The sequence below is a fragment of the Camellia sinensis genome, chromosome 8, assembly GCF_055761805.1.
Source record: "Camellia sinensis isolate YWXY chromosome 8, ASM5576180v1, whole genome shotgun sequence".
NCBI classification, from domain to species: Eukaryota; Viridiplantae; Streptophyta; class Magnoliopsida; order Ericales; family Theaceae; genus Camellia; species Camellia sinensis.
The window spans coordinates 141,313,115-141,339,449 of NC_138968.1; the positions used below are offsets into that span (position 1 = coordinate 141,313,115).

A 26,335-nucleotide genomic window follows, 5' to 3' on the forward strand; every position below is an offset into this window, starting at 1 on the left:
GTCCATGTTTGGCACTACTTTTTCAAAAATCAGTTTCTCAAAACGATTTGCCGGATTTGGACTCTTTGGTTCAGATTAAGAACCGTGACTACAAATCGAGTCCGAGCTGTAGCGAGGTCCCCCGCGGGCTTGTTACAGTTTCTGGCGACTCTGCTGGGGATTTAGAGAGCTTGACTCGAACTCATGATATATGTTTTTGACCACACTTGTGTGTTTCTTTGCATTGCATTTGCATTGGTGCGCCTAGGACACCGTGTTTGCCATCTGCTATTCCTGAACGGTTTGCCGGAGGCTTGTCTTGTCAAGGCATGACCATAAGGCTGACCGGTTGTGGGCTCTGCCAGTATGGGAACACAAACCCCGGTTTTACCGGGGCACCCTCTTTGACCATTCAACCTAGTGCATATTCGGATCCATAGTGACCATTCCAAATTAGGACAGGTTGCTTACCCGTTTATAGGTTGTTTGAAACCGCTGTGTGCATAGTGAAACCCTAGCTCCTGACAAAATAGGACAGGGAAACCCTACCCCAACATAGGGGTGTTTTGGCTCTCACTTATCTGTTATGTGCTTTAGAGTGCGTCTCTACAGGAATGCATGTATCAGTATATGAGTTTGGGCATCAGGCCTGCGGGCATCAGTTCAGAATTGTCAATATCAGGCCTGCGGGCATCAGATCAATATATGAGTTTGAGTATCAAGCCTGCGGGCTACGGTTCAATGTTGACAGCATCAGGCCTGAGGGCATCAGTTCAGTACATCAGTTTGGGTATCAGGCCTGCGGGCATCAGCCAGTATTTGAGGATTAGTTATCTGCGGATATCAGATTCTGTTTTTAGGGAACAGTGATACAGGGATGATAATCAGTGTTTGAGGACAGTGTGTATTTCAGCTTATTAACTGTGTGTTGATTATGCCCGACTGTGTGTCTTGCATTTTTATTTTAAGCTGTTGTGCTGTCCGTTTATCTGTTTATTTATTTCCTTTTCGCTTTATTTATCTTTTGCTAGGGTCAGTTTTAGCACGATTGCTTCCAACCCAGCAGGCATTCCCCAAGCACCTTGGACACGAGGTCGTCGACTCCATCGATCTGAGGATCTAATCGACGGACAGCCAGTGTTCCATTCTCTACCCCCTGTTACCAAGAGGAAGCAGAAAAAGCGTAGTGCATCTGAACAGAGAGCACCAGGACAGTGGTTCCCCCCACCAGTGGACAGTTGGACTGAGATCCCCATTGAGACAAATCTGCCAGTAGTTCAGACATATCGAAACAGTATGACGACACCGACAGGAGTTGAGGAAATGATTCGCCAGATGCAGGAGACCATGCGGGCCATGCAACAAGATGCAGTTCGCCGAGATGAATTCGCTAAGCAGCAAGCCGAGATTATGACCCAGCAGGCTGAGTTGATTACCAGACTGCAACAGCAGAATGCTGCATCCGCTTCACACCAAATTCCTCCTCCAGCAGGAGCCCCATTACCTGAGAAGGCTCCTGCTATTCAGGACGTCCCTCCAAACACCCAGAATACTGTACCGACTATCCAAAATCTGCAAGAGGACACAAGTCTTCCAACGGGGCCAGCCCCGCCCCCGATTCCACCACAACTGTCCAAGGTCCATACCCCCAATCACCCGGACTCTCCATCCGAGGTCGAGGTTGATCAAACAGCTCTGAAATTGAGCAAGCTGGAGAAACTTTTCAAGAAATCCCAAGGGGCCAAGGCTATGCCGGATATCGGAGATGGATATACCGAGGAGGCCGTAACGCTCCCCGATAGGTTCAAAATGCCACAAATCGACCGTTTTGACGGGACCGGCGACCCCATGGTCCATATCCGACTGTTTGCGGATGTCTTGCGGCCAATGGGCCTTACACGACAACAGAAGCTCTCATTATTCGGCCGAACCCTGTCGGGTGTGGCCTCCCATTGGTACGCAAGATTATCAGATGAAGTGAAGAAGAATTGGGATGAGATGGCTGAGGCCTTTGTCACGCAATATTCATACAATACTCAGATCGAGATCACAACCCGTGATCTTGAAACGACGAGGCAAGAGCCTAAGGAATCCTTCTCGGACTTTGTGATCCGATGGAGGGCCAAGGCGTCGACGATGACTTTAAGGCCCACTGACAGAGATCAAATTTGGATGATTGTGCGCAATCTCCACCCGAAGTTAATGCAAAGAATGATTGTGGTCCCCTTCCCTACTTTCGCAGATTTACATGATATGGGGGTGCAAATAGAAGATGCTATGAAGCAAGGTCTGTTTGACCAGGACAGAGAACAACCGAGGAGGACCTTCAACCGCAACAACAATGCAGGCCCGAGCGGCGCTGCAAATACAAGGGCCTCGGAAGTTAGTATGGTCACCACCACTCCCCCTCCCCCTCCAAGGCCCACGACTGCCACACCATTCTCCGGCGCGTCCGGAAGCAACTCACAAAGCAACCGATTCCAACCACGAGGCCAAAGAACCTTTACTCCACTATATATGCCTCTGACCAAGGTTCTGGGAATATTGATCAGGAAAAATCATTTAAAACCCCTGGAACCAAAGCCATTACCAAATCCACTCCCCCCCTCTTACGACCCGTCAAGGTACTGCGCATATCACCAACAACACGGTCATGACACCGACCGCTGTTACAGATTGCGTCATGAGATTCAAGATCTTATTGACAAACAGGTGATCGCGCCTCCTGATAAACCCAATGTCACAACCAACCCTCTCCCACCACATAACCAAGCTCCTCCTCCCAAAAGAATTAACTTTATCCAGACTGGGGTCGCATCTTACGATCCTAGTATCTATATTACGCCCACCCACCTACCCAAGCCGGAGGTGCTTCTCCCCGATTGCACTGACTTCTTGTGCATGGTGGACATCTCCAAAACCCAACCGGAACCGATGGTGGTGACCGTCGAAGACAGGGCAGGACAGATTTTTGGAGAGACTGAGTCTGTTGAATCTGGGACTGGACAGAATTTTGCTGGGGGAGCCTATGATCCAAGCAAGTACATCCTATCAACGAGCCGAATTGGGCTAAGTGTAGAATTGCCAGAGACAGGAGAACTATGCATGATCCGAGGGGATGGATCTGAGCTATGGGCAGATGAGCTGACAGCCGTAGAGGAGGACTTTGCTGACTTGCAATTTCTCGAGGACCAGGAACTGGGGGATGCGTCGATTAATTGGTATGATTATGAGGAATCAGAGGAGGCCACGGGATGGCTCGAAGATCAACCGGATGCAGTGGGGGAAGTCCAACCAGAACAGAGCCCGGCAGGGGCAGAAATATCAGTTATGGCCGGAACGGCCGAAAATCAAGTTGTACCGCCGGAGGGCGCCGGTGTCGAGAATTCCGCTCGGGACATGGGCATTGTAGATACAGAAGTCGTTAAACAACCAGCTGTACTGACGCAGTTGGAACAAGAGAAGTTTGAGGCTACTGAGAGAGCCAGAAAAGCAAAGGGCCCTGAGGGGACTGTAAGTGCTGTGTGCACGAAGACAAACAATGCTGCGAGCATATGGACAGAGAGCACTGAGAGTACGAGTAGACCGGAGCCGGACAGATGTTTGTTGGCTGCCAGTGGAATGTGGTGGGAAGATGACGATTTGTGTCTTGCCCACACCGATGAAGACTGGGGAAATGGCCAGCCGGATGATACTTGGTATCTTGATGAAGTGGACCATATGACAAGAAGTGGGCGATACTTCAAGCCCCCACACCTAGACTAACCCGAGGCGTCCGGGAAAGACAGAGAAGCGGAGAGACAGAAGGAGAAGCAGATTGAAGAGGAAGCTGTGCTGAAACAGTTGAAGAAAATACAGGCAGACATCTCCATCTGGGGGCTGCTAATGGCATCACGAGTACACAGAGAAGCTGTCCTATCTGCTATGGACAAGTCCAAACTCTCCATAGACACCACGCCTGAACAGCTGGTTGGGCTGGTTTTTCCGGGAGGAGGTTCCCCGGCATTAACCTTTTCGGACAAAGAGCTGCCGCCTGAGGGCACAGGTCATAACAAACCTCTCTATATTTCTGTGGAATGTAGAGATAAGTGGATACCGGTGGTACTTGTTGATACCGGATCTGCGATCAATGTCTGCCCGACCAGAACGGCATATGCAATCGGGTTAAAACCCGCGAACTTCGTCCCAACCACCCAAGTGATCAGAGCATATGACAATACCAGCAAAGAAGTGATGGGGACTGTTAAAATTCAAACCAAGGTTGGTCCAGGACAACACAGTGTCGAATTTCATATCTTGGACGTTCCCGCAACCTTTAACTTACTTTTGGGGCGACCGTGGTTGCACCAGGTCAAAGCAGTCTCTTCCACTCTACATCAGATGCTAAAGTACCCCCACGGGAAAGGGGTAGCGATCGTTTTTCGGAATTCATCAATCCATCCGCCGCCGGAAGTGTCCACACCCGTCTTGGAGATCGAACACGGCACGGAGGATGTGTTTTTGTCGGGATTCACTTTGGCCGAGGCTCAAGTGGTGCAGAATGTCATGGCTGTGAATGAGGGCATGTATGTTAGTGCTCAATCTATATACCTCATGAACAAGCTAAAACATATCCCCGGGATGGGATTAGGGAGAAGCGGCCGGAAGGGCGTCTCAGTATTGGCCGAAGTACCACACAACCCCCACGCCTTTGGACTGGGTTATCTGCCCACCAAGGAGGATTGGGTAAGGAAAGGAAAAGAAATGGCCGGAAGGGCCAGGGCAAAGAAGGCCGAGAAGCCATTTGATTTAATGCACAGGCCCATCTGGGGTACCCTAAACGGACGTTTCGTCCGGGAGGGGGAAGATTTTCCATTCTGCGGCTTCCCGGAGCCATGGCTAAACGCGGAGGGGACGCGCGTGCCTGGTTTTGAAATCTTCTTCGACATACAATTATCTGGGGATGACGTTGCCGAAGCGCAGACAGACCCACCAACCGAGGTTGAGCAATGTGAAGCAGTGGATCCTGAGAGTACAGAGCTTGAAATGGGGGTAGCACTGGCGAGTCTACTATCAGATCCTCCGATCGGCCAAGAGTGCTTGGGGGATAACTCTTCGGTTTCTGTGATTGGAGATGAAATAGCTGCAGGCTTTCCAGCGCCGATCTTGGATGCATCTATCGCACCTTCTCTCATCTGGCAATATGAAGAAGGCTTTTTATCTAGCAGCTCCGGGTCAAGTAGTGAGCCGGAATCTGATTCTACCGAATCTTGTGCGTCAGAATCAGATTCCAGCTCGACTGAGTCTGAGTCCGGTATTCCTGGGGGTGATAACCCGGATGCCACAGTCCTGTCTAGGTCGTCTTTTTCATTTTCTTTTGAGTCTGTTGTAACAGAGGAATCTGACGGCTTGGAAGTATTTAATGAGAATGATGTGGATGTGGTTTCCGAGTATTTTTCTGTGCCTTTGATTTATTGCTTAAATCAGGATTTTCAAAATTTTGATGAAAACAGTGAGGAAGAAATTCCCCCAGTTTTGCAACGATTAATTGATCAAGAGCATGAAAGATTTGTTAAACCTTTAATGGATGAAATCACTACTGTGAATGTTGGTACTGAGAAGGACCCGCGGCTGGTCCAGATCGGGTCCACGTTGTCTTCAGAGGAGCGCGAGCGCTTAGTCGCTTTATTAAAAGATTTCAAAGATGTTTCGCGTGGTCCTATGAAGACATGCCTGGAATCGATCTTGAGATTGTACAGCACCGGATCCCTCTTGATCCAGAGGCCCGCCCTGTCAAACAGAAACTCAGAAGGATTCGCCCGGACTGGGCCCTCAAGATTAAGGAAGAGGTCACCAAGCAAATTGACGCAGGGTTCCTGCTGGTATCTGAATATCCAACTTGGTTGGCCAACATAGTTCCGGTGCCAAAGAAAGACGGCAGAATTCGGGTCTGTGTAGACTTCAGAGATTTGAACAAGGCCAGTCCGAAGGACGATTTTCCCTTGCCGCACATCGATGAATTGGTGGATTTCACGGCAGGGCACGCCTTGCTTTCGTTTATGGATGGTTTCTCAGGCTATAATCAGATAGTGATGGCACCCGAAGACCGGGAGAAGACCGCGTTCACTACCCCGTGGGGTACATATTGTTATCGAGTAATGCCATTCGGGTTGAAAAATGCTGGAGCTACGTATCAACGGGCAGCAACTACAATATTGCATGATATGATCCATAAAGAGGTCGAGGTGTACGTGGATGACATGATTGTCAAGTCCAAAGATAGAGAGGGCCACTACACCGCCTTACAAAAATTCTTTCAACGGATCAAAGAGTTTCGACTGCGACTGAATCCCCAGAAATGCACGTTTGGTGTTACAGCAGGGAAGATGCTAGGGTTTCTGATCACACAAAGGGGCATCGAGGTCGACCCTTCCAAAATCAAGGCCATCTTAGAAATGCCACCACCAAGGACTGAAAAGGAGGTGCGAGGCTTTCTGGGTAAAGTGCAATTCATAAGACGGTTTATTTCTAAATTAACCTTGACTTGTGAACCACTTTTTGGTCTCCTGAAGAAAGGAAAGAAATTCCAATGGGACGGCCGATGTCAAGCAGCTTTTGAGCAGATCAAAGAGTACCTACAGAACCCACCCGTGTTATCACCGCCAGAGCCGGGGAGACCGTTGATACTATACCTTTCGGTAACTGAGACTACCATGGGCTGCATGCTCGCGCAGGAGTCAGAAGACAAAGTGGAAAGAGCCATATACTATCTGAGCAAAAAGATGCTGGATTACGAGACCCGCCATACACCGCTGGAGAAGGCTTGTCTGGCCTTGGTATGGGCAACCAGGAAGCTGCGGCACTACCTGTTAGCCCACTCAGTAATGTTGGTTTCGCGTTTGGATCCCATTAAATATCTTTTCGAGAAACCAGCACTTACGGGTAGGCTAGCTCGTTGGTTGCTTTTGCTCTCTGAATTTGATTTGAAGTATGTAACGCGCAAGTCAGTAAAGGGTAGAGCGGTAGCGGAGTTCCTTGCCGACCACCCGGTTGAGGGGGATGAAGCGGTTGAGTATCTATTCCCAGATGAAGCAATTCTGCACGTCGAAGATGAAACCTGGACAATGTACTTTGACGGAGCGTCAAACCAGTATGGGTATGGGATAGGGGTGTTGCTGATAGCGCCTGATGATTCCCGTATCCCTTTAGCATTCAAGCTCCAGTTCAAAGTTTCCAACAATGAAGCAGAGTATGAGGCATGTATTGCTGGCCTGGAAGCAGCCCTGGAACTAGGGGCAAGACGGTTAGACGTCATTGGGGACTCGAACCTCGTTGTGTCTCAAGCAAAAGGAGATTGGAAGGTCAAAGAGGAAAGGATGATAATCTACCACCAAACCTTGGATCTGCTAATTCCTCGGTTTGAGAAGCTAAATTTCACCCACCTCGTAAGAGAGAACAACAGGTTTGCAGATTCATTAGCAACTCTATCTTCTATAATAGACATCCCGTCCGGAGTCCGGATGCGTCCAGTCATTATTGATCAGAAGTTCGTGCCAGCATACGAGTCAATTTCCGCCATAGATGAGGTTCGAGATGGCAACCCCTGGTATTACGACATCTGGAACTTCTTGGAAAAGGAAACATATCCACTAGGGGCAAATGCCAAGGATAAGAGGGCTGTCAGAAGAATGGCTGCTCAGTTCGCTATCTGCGGGGGAAAGTTATACAAAAGGGGCCATCTGGGAATGCATAAGCTCTGTGTAGAAGCTGAAGAGTCAAGACGCCTGATGGAAGCCATCCATGGGGGAGAGTGCGGTGCACACATGAATGGAGTGATGCTGGCCAGAAAGATCCTCAGACAGGGCTACTACTGGTCAACCATGGAGGAGGATTGCATTGGTTTTGTTCGGCGATGCCACAAATGTCAAATTCATGCAAATCGCATGAACATCCCACCGTCAAAACTGTACAACATGACTTCGCCGTGACCTTTTTCAGTCTGGGGGATTGACGTGATCGGAGCTGTTACCCCGAAGGGGTCAAACGGGCATGAGTTTATCCTAGTAGCAATAGATTATTTCACAAAGTGGGTCGAGGCCCAATCATACGCGGTGTTGAAAGCGTCGCATGTCGCAAAGTTCATCAGGAACAACATCATCTGTCGCTACGGGGTGCCAAACGAGATAATTTCGGATAATGGTTCCCACTTCAAGAAAGAAGTAATAGACTTGTTGGAGAAATACAATGTGGCTTTTCATAAGTCATCTACATACAGGCCGCAGACCAACGGAGCAGTTGAGGCCGCCAACAAGAACATCAAGCGTATACTACAAAAGATGGTGGAAACCTATCGAGATTGGCCAGACAAGCTGCCATTTGCTCTGTGGGGCTACAGGACTTCAATCAGAACTTCTACTGGAGCAACTCCATATTCATTGGTCTATGGAATGGAAGCTGTTCTACCCATTGAGATTGAGGTTCCATCGTTACGAGTATTGGCTGAATGCCAGATAGCCGAGGCAGATTGGCAGCAAAGCAGATTCGAAGAACTCATGCTCTTTGATGAAAGAAGACTGAAAGCATTGTACCACATCCAAGGCTATCAACGCAGAATCGCCCGGGCTTTCAACAAGAAAGTTAAGTCCAGGAATCTGAAAGAAGGAGATTTGGTGCTCAAAGACAACCGAGCTCCCATCCATGACCCAAGGGGCAAGTTCAGACCTAATTGGACTGGTCCTTACATCATCAAAGCTATCTGGTCAGGTGGAGCTGTGGTTCTGATGGATCTAGATGGCTTAGAGTTCTCACAACCGATCAATATGGACAAGTTGAAGAAATACTATCCTTGAGAGGCTCGCTAGGCCGAAAACCCGAAAGGGCGACCTAGGCAAAATTCAGAGCACAAAAAATTAGAAAATATAAAAACTGAGCTCGCAAGGTTGAAAACCCACAAAGGGCGGCCTTGGCAAAAGTTAGAGCGCAAAAGGAGAGTGAAAATACTCGAGCGAACCTGAGCCTGAACTACGTAAGGCTTGATTCCCATCTTTGGGATACGTAGGCAGCTTCACCTTGAAGTTCAGCCATAAACTTTTCCCCGATCAACTCTGTCCATTTCGATCATCTCAGTCATCTTTATCCATCAGCATTTATCGTGATCTCCGGTACAGTGCTGTTCAAACTAGGGGCAACTTTCCGTTGCCGCGACGGTGCAAAGTTACTCAGACTAGAGGCAACTTTCCGTTGCTATGGAGTGCCGCATTGTTCTTCAGACTAGGGGCAACTTTCCAGTTGCGGAGATCTAGGGTTGTGCATCTCAGTGACAGATTTTTGGCGTGTCCAATTCTGATCCACATCGAAAATAGTTTTGAAAAGTTTTAATAAAAGTTGACTTTGTTCAAATCATTCTTTTTACGACTAAGACCATTTTTGGACCAAAAGTGGAAAATTTTCAGTACCATAACTTTCAATTTCATTGATTTCAAAATAGGGTTCTCCTGCTCTTGCATTACAATCAAGGTTGCTTTTTTTAGTACATTCATAAAGAAAACTTGAAAATGCTAAATGAGCAATAAATTTGGGGCATAGTTGAATCAAGCATCTCTGCGTCCCCTCCCAGAGCTGGACGGAGCATCTGATGCCAAGCTAGGCCCAACTTGTGCTTCCTCATTGAGCCAATCCAAGCACTCATCTGACAAAGTGCAACTGAAAGTTGAAGCAGGGGCCAGAAGCTCTCTAGTCCTCCATGCCGTGGCATATCGGGCAAGTTGTGCACCCCGGACCGGGAAAGCGGCTGGATACTCAATCCCCTCCGGTGGGCAAGTCTGATCATGGCCAAACTGACGCAGGAACCGGAACGGAAAATAGAATACGCAGTGGGTTAGACCAATTAGTTGGATCTCAATCAGCCGAGACATACTATAGCTCATGGCCGGGAGGTTGAGCCAAGGGCAACGCCAAGCAATGCGGTCTGCGGACAAATTGCACATCCAATCAAACCACCACCTTTCGTCAAGAGCATTGACTAGGCGCTGCCGAAAGAAGTAGCCTCGAGCTGAATAAGCTGGGCAAGAGTCCACAACCTGCAACTTATCCATTAACCATACCTAGGGGAGGGATGGAAAATGAGAGAATAAAGAATAGAGAGATGTATGATGAGAGAAAAGTAAGACAAGGGTTTTGAGAGAAAAATCGAGCCTGAGGGTCGAGTGATGTGAGCAAATATATATGTGAGGTCGGGTGGGAAACATTACCTGCAGTAGTAGTGGACTCCCAGCAAACCTAGTCGCCTCCCGGCGATAGACAGAATCTAAGCCCATCAATGTCTCGGCCAAGGTCATGGCAATACAGCTCTTTCCTTCTCTCAAACCTTGGGCGACTTCAATCAGGCGGATGCTAGCCCCGCCGAAGCCCGAGGAAAGCAGAAAGTGAGACAACAAACATAAGCAGAGGGCGTGTTGCCAAAAACCCTGCCAATAATGGTTGCTGCGGTCACCAGCGTCGGAAAAACGATGAATCAAGCCGAGGATGTCCAGCTCTCCACTGCAGATCAGAGATCGAGCGTCATGCGCTGTGAGCCCACACATCCGCCCTAAAGCCTGGGCGTGACCAAAACGGAACTGGGGCAAAATCACTTCAGAGCACTCAGACTCCATCAAAACCTGAAAATCTTCGAAAGTGGGACACATCTCTTGGCCGCCAAAGCTAAAAACATGCGTCACTGGATTCCAGAACCTTGCCGCGGCATGGAGAAAAGGAAGCTGTAGCGGAGTACGGCTCAGCGTGAATAGTGCATTCAAGCCGAAACCCCGGAAATTCAGCTTTTCCGAGCCATCTAGAGAAGAGATCCAAGATGTGATATTTTCTGTGAGAAACGCCTCCATCTTTGCCTAAAACTAAGATGAAATGAATGTTCCCGAAGTTGAGGCTTTTATAGAAGGAAAAACACTATTCACGGGGACACGTGTCAAAAATCTGGAGGCTGCAGGACTGAATGGCCGGCCAGCTACTTTTTCTGGCTGGCCAGCCATTTACTTTTTCAGAAATGGCCGGCCAGCTGTCTCTCTCCACCAAAAATGGCCGGCCAGCTCCCAGGGGTGGCTGGCAATGCTGCAATGTATCTCCTTGGCCCTGTTTTACTCTTCGAGGGGAAGTTCCAAGCATTTCCATGCAACGGGGGAGTCAAAGGCCTTCATCTCTCTCCGTTTCGGATGTGTTCCGATGCCCAGGTCGTCAGAAGTACACTTTGTTGTTGTTGAGTTTTGCTTATCGAGTTGTTGCATTTTGCTTATCGAGTTGTTCGTCGAGCGGACGTGTTTTGTGTTTTTGAGTCATTGCTCGCTGTTTAAGCAATTTTTGTTAAAGTTTTGTTTATTTGCATTGTTGCATTTTGCTTATCGAGTTGTAAACTTGCTAAAGATTCTGTTATATCTTAGTAAGTTGAGTTGTTTAGTTTGTTGCGTCGGTTCACTACCTGACTTGGTGATTACACAATGCACATTTCCATTCAATTTCATTCTTGTGCAAAATAAATAATGCGATACGATGCTAAAAGTACAAACACCTTTCCAAAAGCTATTTCATTTCATCATGCTTTACAACAAACAAAGGTACAAGTTTTACAAAAAATAAAACTGCCTAACAATGTGCAAAGTGCTACAAACTACTAGTAAAAGAAAAATAAAGCAGGAAATAGCAGCATCAAAGTCCTCGGGAGCGGGAACGAGAAGCACGCCTCATCCTCTTCTGCGGGACAATCTCCGCACCATCATCATCATCCGAGTCGGAGTTGTCATCCTCAGGATTCCCCTCAGCCTCCTCCTCCTCCTCCCCGGCAGACGTCTCGAACTGACGATCGGTAGCCTCCTCCTCCTCATCAGGCTCCACCTCCACAACATGAGCCCTGCGTCTGCGGACGGGCCCCCCTCGAGCCCCTCGAAAAGGCCTAGATGGCCCGGCTCCTCGGGAAGGCCGAGATGACCCCGCCCCCTGAAAAGGCTCAGATGGCCCAGCTCCCCAATGAGGCCCAGGTGGCCTGGCCTGCGGCTGACCGGACCATGAAGGCATCTGAAAACAAAGAGTTCAATTCAAATACATCAGCCCAAATATATACATCAGATGCAGATACAAGCAAAGGCTACATGAAAGGGATGCATGTAAATACAGAATATAAGTGGGGGTGTGTGTCAGATGTACTCTACACGAGTAGTCTATCGATGCAGTAGAAATCAGCATGTCATCAGAAGTATGATAAATGCCAGAAAACTGAAGGGTACCTGGATGCCCGCGACAGATAACTGTGCCTCCCTGGGCAGGACCATGCCCTCGAGTGTGGCCACCAGTCCGACCACCTCCTCTATGTACCCTCGCGATGGCTGCAAAAATGAGCTCATAATCGTCAGTGCACAGAAGAGTGTCTAAACATCTGAATGATGAATGAAAAAAGTGGAGCATACCGGCGGTGAGTCCGGATCAATGGCATATCGATCACTGGGCATCGGAGGCTCTAGTGGAATCGGGGTCGGAGAGATAGCCCCATACTGCCACGCCATCAACTCAGTCGGCATATCTGGCCATCCGACATGAGGATGAATCGACAGAGCCGGAGGAACCGGTCTACTCCCACCTCTAGATGTACCAGCTCTGCTAGAAGAAGGGATGTCTGTAGCTCGAGCCCGAGCCTGGTTCGAGGATGACGTACCGGCAGGTCTCATCATCGGGATACGAGCTTCCGTCAATGGAGGCATCAAATATATGTGACGGTAAGTGGCGTAGTCCCCCTCCTCAATATATAGTAAAGCTTCACTACCCAGCATGGCGCCGACTACCTCCAAATAAGAGAGCCGGTCAGCGGTCCGCATACTAGCTGGAGGTACTGCGGGAATATCCTGAGAAAGATACCCCCATACCTGGCGCAGAAAGCGCTCCCCCAGGAACCATACCCTGCCAACCGGCCCCTCGAGCAGGACCCTATACTGGGAGATGCCTGATGCTCCGGTATACTGAAGTCGGAGATCGTCGCCCAGAGGCGCCCAAGGCTGCCATGTAATCTGCGGGTGATAAATGCATAAACCAATCAGAAATCGAGAATATACAGAGCAAATCAAAGATGAAAATGAAAAGAACTGAAAGTTCTGAAGTACCTCTGAGTGTCGCACAGTGTCGAAGTACTCTCGCAGGCGAAGGAGGGTCTCTCGAGGTCTCGGCTGGTGCGGGCCCTCGAATATCAATGAATATGGGGTCACGGGAATCCCTACCACCTCCAGCTCTGGGGCTAATGATGGGAAGTATACATACACCCATAGCTGAGAAAAGCAGTGCAGAATGTAAATACGAAATGCTGAGAGCAAAATATAGACTGTAAAAGTGCGCTGTGTGCGTGCAATGTACAAGTAATGAAAAGCAGAAATGTAAATCAAGGGGACAGAAAGTACCTCCCAAGCTCTCCAGTAGCCGCCAAGCAAATCGCCCCGCCCGCGGGAGGTCGCGCTCATGTAAAAATAAAGGGTAGCCAGGCCGGCGCCACCCCAATCATATCTATGGACCTGTGATAGGTCGACTAGAGCGCTCAGCAAATATAGCCCAACTGTGTTCCCTCTGTCGGCGAACAGGGTAGTCCCGAAGAGGAACATCAAGAAACCACGGGCATACTGCTCCGTCTCCTCGGGACTCTCAGGCACCATCTCCGCCCGCCGAAAATGGGAAGAGAACCAAGTGTATCGGACTCTCCCTGAGACCCTATCAACAGGCGGGCGAGCCCCCAACAGATACATCCAGGCGGCCTCCCACTCGCCCATATCCTCATCGTAAGGGATGGACCAACCTCCGACGTCAAGGCCGGTCAATACAGCAAAGTCAAAAGGGGTCATGGTCATGTCCCCAGTAGCAGAGAAATGAAAGGAATTGGTGGTGTCCCACCATCTCTCTACTAGGGCTGCCATCAGTGTCCTCCTGGCAGGACAACGTGGCAACCCGATGCAGAAGGGTCCAAATCCTGCCAAGTCCACTAAGTCTCTGACGCCCTCCGGGAGCTCAGCATACCAATCCTGCGCCATGGTAGAACCATACCCCCGCACACTACGGGAGCAAGCCTGCATTCAGAATGAATACATGTGTCAATAATGAAATAAATGGGCTGTGTGCCAATGAGATTAAATGGGCTGTGTGCCAATGAGATGAAGTGGGCTGTATACCGATGAAGTAAAATAAGCTACATGCAAACACTATCTATATGGGCTACGTGTTCAGAAAATTTGAAATTTGGGCTGCGTGTTCAACTTTCAGTTAATTTGTGGGCTGCGTGTTCACTATCTACCTGGGCTGCGTGTTCAGAAAATTTGAAATTTGGGCTGCGTGTTCAACTTTCAGTTAATTTGTGGGCTGCGTGTTCACTATCTACCTGGGCTGCGTGTTCAGAAAATTTGAAATTTGGGCTGCGTGTTCAACTTTCAGTTAATTTGTGGGCTGCGTGTTCACTATCTACCTGGGCTGCGTGTTCAGAAAATTTGAAATTTGGGCTGCGTGTTCAACTTTCAGTTAATTTGTGGGCTGCGTGTTCACTATCTACCTGGGCTGCGTGTTCAGAAAATTTGAAATTTGGGCTGCGTGTTCAACTTTCAGTTAATTTGTGGGCTGCGTGTTCACTATCTACCTGGGCTGCGTGTTCAGAAAATTTGAAATTTGGGCTGCGTGTTCAACTTTCAGTTAATTTGTGGGCTGCGTGTTCACTATCTACCTGGGCTGCGTGTTCAGAAAATTTGAAATTTGGGCTGCGTGTTCAACTTTCAGTTAACTTGTGGGCTGCGTGTTCACTATCTACCTGGGCCGCGTGTTCAGAAAATTTGAAATTTTGGCTGCGTGTTCACTATCTACCCGGGCTGCGTGTTCAGAAAATTTGAAATTTGGGCTGCGTGTTCACTATCTACCCGGGCTGCGTGTTCAGAAAATTTGAAATTTGGGCTGCGTGTTCAACTTTCAGTTAATTGTGGGCTGCGTGTTCACTATCTAAATCTGGGCTGCGTGTTCAGAAAATGTAAAGTGTGGGCTGTGTGTTCACTTTCGAATTCGGGCTGTGTGTTCGACATATCAGTGTTTGAACCGTGTATTCTAATGTGGGCTGTGTGTTCGCAATTAATCAATGAGCCGAGTGCTCAGAAATCCGAGTGTTGAAGCTACATGTTCAAGATATAAGCAAAGTACTATGTCATAAGCTAAACTGCATGTTCAAGCATGGCAAAGGTACGAAATGTAAAATACAGAAGATGAAGTAAATACCTCTCGAGCCTCGTGAGAGAGATGCTGCTCCGGCTCTCTGAGAAGCAGATCCATGGGTGCTCGCTCGTCAAAACTGGTAAAGTGACGGAAGACAGCACGAGGGAGGACGTGTGCTGCCGGACGGTACCTCTCGGGAATGAAAGGTCGGGTCCTCGGAGGTAGAGTCATGGGATCGAAATCATCGTCGGCACCTAGAAAACCTCCACCGTGGGGAGAATTGCCCGCCATTTTCAAGAATCTGCAAAAGGGGAGCAAAAATGAGCAAAATGAGCAAAAATTGGAAAAAGTCAACTAAAGTCAACTCTCGGGAAATGAAAAGTCAACAAAAGTCAACTCCCGAGAAAATATTCCAAATATTAAGATAAACTTACCTCAAGTGGTGAAAATGCAAAAAGAAGCTCCGAAGCCGGAATTTAATCGCTCCAAAGTGCTAAAAACTGAGTGTTTTTGCGAAAACAATTTGCGCAGGACATTGGAAAACACGCGTGAAACTCAAATCTGGAGAGAAAAGTGTTGAAAGAGGCAAGAAAAGGAGAGGGCTCGGCTGCCTTTTATAAGCCTCAAGGCCTTGGATTGCAAGAACATCAAAAGGAGGGAAAAAGACCAAAATGCCCCCGGGAAAAGGGCATGGCCGGCCGGCCCCTTTTTCTAGCTGGCCAGCCATCTGCTTTTTGCAGAAATGGCCGGCCAGCCATTAGCTTTAATGGAAACCGGTTGGCCACCCCCCCTTGGGAAGATAAATGGCCGGCCATGCTCCTCACATGCTCACCTAGCTCTCTGCAAATTTTGAGGAAGATCGGAGTTCCCGGGACCTGAAAAAGTTCAAGAAAAGTACACTTCCAGTCGTGAAATCGCTCCGTCGGGACTTCGGTTTCAAGTTCTGACATATGTCTCATCATCATTCATCAAAATCAAAGTGTATCCTTTTTGAAAGAGTTGTTACCTCTCAGAGAAGTGGATCGGAGGCCGTGATCGAGTTACCTTCGCCGAAACACGCATTTCCGTACTCGTTGGTTCATGACAAATGACACCCTGATTCATGCTCATTTTGTACTATCATGCACATTATCTTGCATTCTCATGGGCATATTCACATTGTCATGTACATTTCTTGATATTGGCATATCTCTGTGTTTGAGCATGCGTTGTCACGCATGTTCCATTCTTGCACTGCGATGCATTCACTCACCGGCACTGCGTGTGTCGAACTTTCGAAATCACATTGAATACATGTTGTTAGCATATTGTACTTGTTGCAATTTCTCTCTTTTGCAGGCACGATATTGTATGTACGGTTCAATTGAGGCTGGTGCGACCAGACGAATCGCGCAGGTATCGTATCTTCTCCGTGTGAGACGTGGCGGGGATTGAATAATCGTCCGCATTCTTAACTGCATGAAATGTAGTTGTTGCTTTGCATTCTTGCTTAAAACTGTTGCATCTATTTGCGAATACTTGCTTCATTACAGCTTGCTGCATTTGCACGATCATCGGGTTACCTTCGGCTTCTTGCATATCATTTGCATTTTGCCCCCTGCCTGCGGGCATGCCTGCGGGCGCATCTCTGTTTATCCCATATGATTTGTCTAAGTCTTCAGCCTTGTCAAAAATGGGTCGTCTCTGGGCTTTGACATTCACTCCCGTCACTTGTGACTTCCGAGTTTTGTCAAAGAGGGGCAACTGTAGACACCCCATTTTTGACCGACCTTAAGACTCAGACGTCACCGATTGAGCGCTTGGTGATGTTGCATAATGTGCTTGTTCAGAAGTTTCGGAGTTGCGGCCGTGAGCCCTGCCTCCGGACTCCCGAACCCTTTTCTGTGCCTTGTCTCGGTTTGCGAACCAGACTCGATTTTCTCTGTTTCTTTTCCTGAGGGGAGGGAGAGGTCCCGTAGACCATCTCTCAATGTTCGTAGGCTACATTTGGTGGCCGTAGGCCATTTTTCCCATTTCGGAGTCCGGTTCCCGGTTTTCGGAGCCGTCAGGCCGTGTGCCTCGGTTCGGGACCGCTTAACCATCTCCTATTGCTCTGATTTTTGGCATACATCTTATTTCATCCCTTTTGAGGGACACTGGGGGCTGAGAAACCCACTTCGTGGCCGAATGCCACTTTCGGTGCTTAACAGCCCATTTTCGGGACCCCGAACTGCGTGTTTTGGCCCCGGAACATTCGTTTTGCATCGGTTTTCGTTCATTTTTGGCAGGTACCTCTGTTTTATCACCAGGAAGGTCACTGAAGGGTGGGAGGCCAGCAATTGTTGCAGCAGCCAGTTATCTCTCCTCCGGAGCCTCCCGGCGCCCGTTTTTCCAACTTCCGGGCTAATGTTGAATACCTTGGAGCTAGTGTTGCCAACTTTGAACCACATATCTGTGATCTACACACCTGGGAGGCCACTAAAAGTTGGTGGCCGGCCATTAAGGTCACCTGACCCTTTTGACCCCTTTCTTCCGGGCTAATGTTGAACCCCTTGGACCCTTTTTCTCGAACTTTGAACCACATATCTGTGATCTACACACATGAGAGGCCCCTAAAAGTTCATGGCCGGCTAGTAATTCACATTGACCCTTTTGAACCCCTCTTTCCGGGCTAATGTTGAACCCCTTGGACCCACTTTCTTGGACTTTTAACCACATGGTTGTGTTGTACACACATAGGGGTACCTCTCCAGTATCTGGCCGGCCAGAAAATCACATTGACCCTTTTGACCCCTAGCCGGCCGGCTAGGGGGTGTGGCCGGCCGGCCACCTCCAGCAAAAGTAATGGGCCGGCCGTGTTCCTTGCACTGTGCACTTTACAGCTGTGGGGCAATATCCCCCAGATATTTTCTGTATCCGGGAGATATTTTGTGGGGGAGTTTTCCTCTCCTTCTCCCCCACCTTTACACCCCATTTTGAACCCTTATAACCAGCTGATGGCCTCCTTTGTAAGGGTTAGAAAAATTACTCTTCAAGTCTCCATAGCCAACTCCATCTTCTTCCCTCTCAATTCTTGAAAAAACCCTAAGCCCCTAACCATCATTCCTTCTACACCACCAAGCTCTACCACCACCATCTCATTTCCAGCAACAAGGAAGGATTCTTGAAGGCTAAAGAAGCTGCAAATCCATCCAAGAAGTAACAAAAGTTTGAATCTTCAAGGGTAAGTAACACTTTTACCCTTTTGACCCTTTTTCTTGATCTATTTCTAAGCCTCACTTCCTTTTTGTTTCAAGCTCCGGCCCTAACTGAAAAGGGCCATCTTTTGAGCTCATATTCACTTCTCATCAAGGGCTCAACCCTGTTTGAGCCCTCCATAATACACTTGCTTCATTGACCATCTTGTATGTCATAGTTTTGCATGCTATTTTTGACCCATGAGAAATTTATTTTCGAGCATGTTGTAAACTGATATAAGGCTTATTTTGAGCCCCTCTTCAACATTGGAGAAGGGCTCAACATTGTTTGGTGTCTCCATGTGTCACTTGTAGTTCAATCCCTTATTTGGCCCCATTTTTGCATAAATTGGTAGCCCTCTTTGTTTCTGTTTTTGAACCTTGGTCCGAACTAAAAGTGGTCTTATTTTGGCCTATACTTCTTGTTTCATTAACACTTTTTTTCTATTTGGTGATTATTTTGTATACTTCATGTTTTAGCACCTTTTGAGCCTTATTTTGCATCACATTTTTAGCATGTTTGTATACTGATTTTGAAGCTGCCATATACTGTAAATGTTCATATTTTTGGTCCATCTTCAGTGTTGTAGAAGGAAATTTTTCATTTTGGGTTTTTCTTATACCACTTGCTTCATTACCCCTCTTTTGGCCCCTATTCTTGCATGCTATTTTTCCCTTACCTATGCTTGCTGTTTGGCCATGTTTATAACTGTGAAAGTGCATATTTTGGGACTGTCTAGCTTCTGTCTTTGCATTGCATGTCCATATTGTGCATGTTTAGCATAGCTATAGGCCATTTCGGGTGCCTAATGTTGCATTTCGGGACAATTTCTCGCATTTGGCATCATTTCGCTACATTTCGGGACTGTTTCCCACATATTTTGTTGCTGAAATTCTGTTAGTATGCTTGCATATCATTTTTGCCATGTTTCATTGCATTTGCCATTGCCTCGGTTTGCGTGCCCGTGTGCACGCATTTCGAGGCACCTCTTTTTTTATCCGCCGGCATCCGATGTGAGTGTGGCTGAGGCTCACTCATGTTGGTATAAGCCCATTTGTCATTTCCATGCCATTTCATCGCATTCCGTCATCGCCTCGGTTTGCGTGCCCGTGTGCACGCATTTCGAGGCACCTCTTTTTTATCCGCCGGCATCCTATGTGAGTGTGGCTGAGGCTCACACACGTTGGTATAAGTCCATTTTTCATTTCATATCATTTTATCATCGCATCGGTTTGCGTGCCCGTGTGCACGCATTCCGAGGCACCTCTTTTTTATCCGCCGGCATCCGATGTGAGTGTGGCTGAGGCTCACTCATGTTGGTATAAGCCTATTTGTCATTTCCATGCCATTTCATCGCATTCCGTCATCGGCTCGGTTTGCGTGCCCGTGTGCACGCATTTCGAGGCACCTCTTTTTTATCCGCCGGCATCCTATGTGAGTGTGGCTGAGGCTCACACACGTTGGTATAAGTCCATTTGTCATTTCATCGCATTCCGTCATCGCCTCGGTTTGCGTGCCCGTGTGCACGCATTTCGAGGCACCTCTTTTTTATCCGCCGGCATCCGATGTGAGTGTGGCTGAGGCTCACTCATGTTGGTATAAGCCCATTTGTCATTTCCATGCCATTTCATCGCATTCCGTCATTGCCTCAGTTTGCGTGCCCGTGTGCACGCATTTCGAGGTACCTCTTTTTTATCCGCCGGCATCCTATGTGAGTGTGGCTGAGGCTCACACACGTTGGTATAAGTCCATTTGTCATTTCATTGCATTTTACCATCGCCTCGGTTTGCGTGCCCGAGTGCACGTACTTCGAGGCACTTCATCTTCATTGCATTTATCATCGCCTCGGTTTGCGCGCCTGCGTGCACGTACTTCGAGGCACCTCATTTTCTTCATTACATTTCGTCATCGCCTCGGTTTGCATGCCCGTGTGCACGCATTTCGAGGCACCTCATTTTCATTGTTGCTATCATCGCCTCGGTTTGCGTGCCCGTGTGCACACACTTCGAGGCACCTCATTCGCATTGTTTTTACCATCGCCTCGGTTTGCGTGCCCAAGTGCACGTACTTCGAGGCACTTCATCTTCATTGCATTTATCATCGCCTCGATTTGCGCGCCCGCGTGCACGCATTTCGAGACACATATCATTTTCTCGGTTTGCATGCCCGTGTGCACGCACTTCGAGGCATTTCATTTTCATAGCATTCTGTGTATGTTAGGACTATATCTTAGTTGCATTTCATGCATATCATGCATACTGCATCATGTCCGGAATAGGAGTTAGCCCGGGCACGGGAAACGAGGTACATTTCGTACTCCGAGTGACGGAATGTGTCTCAATTCCCCAGTCACCGACACTCCGGATTATCCATGATGGAGTTAGGTTTTAGTTGTAGTTTCATGTGCATTCATCCTATATTGAGTTGTGCATTTCGACTCCTCGGCCATCATGCCTCGGTATGCGTGATTGGTGGCACGAGGATCGAGACATGCATATATCTGTGCAAATACATTGCTATGCCCCTTTCCTGCTCTCTGTTGCAGCAAAATCAGGAATCAGCAACTTTTTGGGAATTGGCACGCATTTCAAGAACAGGTGTAAACAGAGGCTAATTGGGGCATTCCGGTGGATTTCTGCGCAAGACAATCCGGACATGCACCATTCATCAGAAACAAGGCAGTCCCTGGCTTGCACGCCAGTGTTATTTGTTTTCTTAGTTAATTCTTTAATTAATTAGGATTTTGTAATATTTTGGACTGTAATATTCTTTTATTCAGGACTGTAATATTTGGACTGTATATTTATTCGGACCCTCTCTGCGAGGGCACAACTGTAATAAGTGTGGGTGAGTGTGATGTATGTCTTCCAACCCCACGTCTTTCTCCCTTTTATTTATCCGCTTATGATGGTTAAATTAGGGCATATTTAAATTAGCATACAATATGACAGCATGTTTGCATCATTCATCTGTATTGCATGCACCGGGCTCGGCGCACCATACTAACTGCATCGTACTTTCAATTCCAAGTTGAATACATGGTAATTGTAGCATTTCATATACCATCTTAGAATAGTCGAGCCTGCTATAGTTGCATTTTGCATGCGTTGCATTAGGCATTTCTGTATACTTAGGATCATGCATGATTTCTAATACAGTTTTTGTTTTGGCTTGGAGTACCCGGTAAGTTTTATGCTTTAGCATCCTTGCATGCGTGTGAGTGTTGCCATGAATAGCATGCTTACCATGAGGCTATGTGCTTACATGATTTAACTGCCTGAATGCCTGTGGGTGGAGGCTGTGTTATCTGAATTGGAGTAAAACATCAAATGTTTTAAGCCTACCTGCGGGTAGCAAACCATTTTCAAAAACAAGCATGAAATGTTTTGTTCCAATTCGGGCGACCCGGTCTATACTTGTATGCCGTGCGCATCACATAGTAACCTAGGCTAATAACCGGTATAAGAACTCACAATGTTTTCAAAAATTGATATCATGGTTAGTAGAGGCCGGTCTATGACCGGGCGAGCGGGGGTGCTCACGAAGTGACCTTCCCCAATCGTACCCAAGTTCCCGAGCCGAGGCAACTTTGGTGATGACGGACACGTGGCCTTTTGGCACCGAGTCAGGGTTTCCTAAATTTCCCAAAATAAAATATTTAGGTGGCGACTCTGTATCTGGCAAAGCAGTCCATGTTTGGCACTACTTTTTCAAAAATCAGTTTCTCAAAACGATTTGCCGGATTTGGACTCTTTGGTTCAGATTAAGAACCGTGACTACAAATCGAGTCCGAGCTGTAGCGAGGTCCCCCGCGGGCTTGTTACAGTTATAACAACTTTTTCAGCCAAAATTACACTCTGGCTTCTTCTAGGTATTGTCAAGGAATTACTTTACAACAAAGAGTAGTTTAAAAGTCCCCTGCTTGGGTGAGGGCAAAATGAAATCGATAAAAAACCCACTACTGTCGCTAAACTGTGGATTTTTTTGTGAATTTTATTTTGTGCATTTTACTGGAAATTAGACCCAAAATAAAAGACTCTTGATTTTGCTTGATTGTGTAAGTTGAAGTACTTCTAGAAAAAATAAAAAATAAAAAACTCATAAGTTGTAAATTGAAGGTATCACCACCAATCTTGATTTCATGTTACCCGAGATTCAAACGCAGAGATAAGTTAGGAAAATGATAACAATAGCATATATATATATAAGATAAGTAGAGATAAGCAAAGATAAGGGTTTACAAAAAAAATTTAGAGGCAAAACAACACAGATACAGAAACGATTCAGAAGTAGAGATAAGTTAGGGAAATAATAACAATAGCATATATATATATATATATAAGATGTAGAAGCAAAGACATACCAGGTTATCGGAGAATCAATCGGAGCGAGAATACGGAGGTGCATCCCGACGAACCCCGTCGGGCTCATAATCGCTGTCGCAACTAGCTCCAACGCCGCCGCCACTGTCCAACGGCAGTACCACCAGCTCCACTGCAACTGTCACAATCGGCGTCGTCTGATCCTTCTCCCTCACCGCCGAATAAAGATTGAAACCCTTCGAACAACTGATGATTAGAATTGGTCAGAAGCCAAACAGTTGATGTATGTATTGTTTTTCTAATATATTCTTCTCTCTTCTTGTTTTTTTTTGTTGAATTGGCGGCAGTAAATTTCACCTTCGCGCCTAAATTTTTAACACACAGTACACGACATGCATGGTGCATTGTGAAAAGGTAATACTTTTAACGACAAGCGTCGTGTGCGTCGTAAAAAGTGTAAAACTTTTAATGGCGGGTCTTTTATGCACTATGAAAAGTGCAATACTATTCATAGCTGGTGTATGTGTGTCATATATAGTTAATGTATTAACGGCATGCCATATGCATGTCATTGAGAATTTTATTATTTACGGCAAACATTGCAAGCCGTAAAAAAATCATTGTTGCTAGTATTCACGGCCTACGCAATAGGCATGCCGTGGTTGGAAAAGTATTTACGATGTGTAAAAAAAACAAGTCGTAAAAGTGGAAAATTACGGTGTACATTTATTGTATGTCGTTAATGTGGTGCCGTAAAAAGTCAATTTTGTTGTAGTGTTAATTCGAAATATTTAGTTAAGATTTTTTTGTGTTTGATTATAACCATTTTTTTTTTTTTGAAGTTGACTCAGAAAGTATGAAATTATATCATTTTTTTTCTATAATTATAAGGTGTATATGGTACACACTTTTTAAAAGGCGTGCACTATAGTCATTTCATAATGAATGATATTTATTATATTATTTAACGGTTATGAAAAACAATCTTAGAGAGTGCAATGAATTTTTCTTAATTTGAAATAATTATATATTTTTATTTTTTATCTTTTAGCTGTTAAATTTGAAAAAATGGTTAAAAGTATCTTTTTGTTTTTAATTCATTTTGAGTCACATTATCTCTCACGTTATCTCTCACATTATTTAAATATTTTTTAATAAAAGCTTTAAAAAAATTAAAAAATCAACTTTTAATCATCTTCCTAAAAAAACTCGTAATGACAATGTTTTATTATAATTATGTAATAATGAGAATCAATAATTATGTAATAAAGAGAATCTAGTTTCTATTATCTTTCTTTTAATATGATGTTTGTTTTTTGTTTTAAAGCAAGATTTGTGATGAGTGATTTTATGATTGTGTATTTGTTTTCCACTAGAATGTCATCACGAACCCACAATCATCACTACTACAAAAACAGATAAAGATCACATTTTTTTTTGTGTAATATATGTTATTTAATCACAACTCTTAAGTTTTATTAAAGTGTGATCTTTGAGAGTGTGATTAAAAGGGATCATTTTTTATCACACCTTTTAAGTGTGATTAATAACATTTAGATCACACTTTTTAAATGTGATTAATAATATTTAAATCACACTTTTTAAGTGTGATTAAAAATATTTAGATCACACCATTTAGTTGCCAAAAGCTCATTCGCGAAAAAAAAAAAAATTTTTACACTCACTAGCTTCTCATTTGAGATTCTTGTAGAGATTCGAATCATCAACCCCTCTCACACCATAAATCTTTTATAATACACTCTTTCCACTACGCCTCTATAATACCATATGATTATATATGCAACATATATTATTTATATAGTACATAGACCCGTATTAATATAAAAGTATATATATAAAGATAATTATTTTTTATTGAACATAATTTATGTAAAAATAAATTATTTACTAGAAAAAAAAGAGACCACTTTTGGCAACTAAACATAATTTTAGTCGCCAATTCTATACTTTTGGCTACTAATTATTTTTAGTCGTTAAAAAATTTAATTCTCGGGCTAAAATTACCACTTTTGGTGACTAAACTTCTTTTTAGTGGCCAAAAAGCCTCACTTTTGGCTACTAACATCTTTTTAGTTGCCCAATGCCTCTATTTTGGCTACTAAATTTTTTTTGGTCGCCAAAAAGCCTCACTTTTGGCTACTAAAATTTTTTTAGTCGGTAAAAGGCTCACTTTTGGCGACCAAACATCTTTTTAGTTGCCAAAAAGCTTACTTTTGGCTACTAAAATTTTTTTAGTCTGTAAAAGCCATATATGGGCAACCAAATAGATTTTTAGTCGCCAAAACATATACTTTTGGCTACTAAATTTTTTTCGTCGCCAAAAATCTTTACTTTTGGCTACTAATACTTTTTTAGTCGCCAAAACCTATACTTCCAGCGACCAAAGGTGTTTTTTTAGTCGCCAAAGATGCTTTTTCTTGTAGTGGAGTGTAATTAAGTATATATAATTACACTTATTTAAAAAATGTGATTAAAATGTAGTAATGTATATATAATCACACTTTAATTAGAAGGTGTGATTAAAAAATATATATATAATCACACTTATTTAAAAAGTAGTAGTGTATATATAATCACACTTTAATTAGAATGTGTGATTAAAAAATATATAAATAATCACACTTTAATTAGAATGTATGATTAAAAAAAAAATATATATATATAATCACACTTATTTAAAAAGTGTGATTATGTATATATAATCACACTTTAATTAGAATGTGTAATTAAAAATATATATATATATATATATAATCACACTTAATTGAAAAGTGACATAAAAAATGAATATTATCACACTCAATCAAATTAAGTGTGATTAAAATATCAATCTAATTTTTTTTATCACACTTCTAATAAAAGTGAGATATTTTTTTTTTGTCAAAATATGATCTTTAACTATTTTTGTAGTAGTGCATGATTAAAATATATATATATATATATATATAAAGCTTATACATACGTATTGCTCCTTTTGTTATTTGGAAAATTTACTTATAAATTTTATAAGGGGAAATGTTGATCAATTTAATTTTAAGAGTTTTTTTTATGAATCAATTAGTATTTTTTGTTTTAAAAATTATATTTATTTGATTTGGTATCATTTGAGTATAAGTGAATATCCTTTTGTAATTCATTTTTTCAATTTTCTGATTCTTTTTTTTTGTTTTTTTGTGTGGAAATTGATAGGTGAGGTGTGAAAGATTGATGGCTGAAGTGTCGGTTGTTGCTAGTGTGATTTTCTGATGTTACATTAGAGTGTTACGTTTTAAAAAATACACTAATGAGTTTTTGTGCATTACAATGATTGAAGTGTTACGTTAAGAAAAATACACTAATGTTGCACTTGAAAATATTGTTTGGGAAAAATCTGAATTTTTAATAGCGACGATGACAATATTGTTTAATTCTATTACTTTATTCAGACCCTTGAAAGACTTACTTAGAGTCACCACCTAACATAGAATTTGGGTGTGTTAGGCTACCCAGAAAATAGATTTTTAATGAGCCAATACTTTTATATTTTCTATTTACTAATGTGGGGTCTGTTTTATTTTAATGACTCTCGTTAATGGTTTGTGTGAATCAGAGATGGGTTTAGGAGTTTTTTG

At 44.8% G+C, this 26,335-nt stretch overlaps 1 protein-coding gene across 1 annotated transcript in view; it reads right to left on the bottom strand.

Annotated features, from left to right (window-relative positions):
• The window catches only part of LOC145796694 (uncharacterized), a 34,678-nt gene extending 11,699 nt beyond the window's left edge, over positions 1–22,979 (bottom strand). Inside the window, exon 1 of the mRNA XM_082881859.1 lies at positions 22,745–22,979. Within this exon, the coding sequence (XP_082737985.1) occupies positions 22,745–22,812 (68 nt within the window). The 5' untranslated portion in view covers positions 22,813–22,979. The remainder of the gene's footprint in view (positions 1–22,744) is intronic.
• Positions 22,980–26,335: the final 3,356 nt, after the last annotated feature.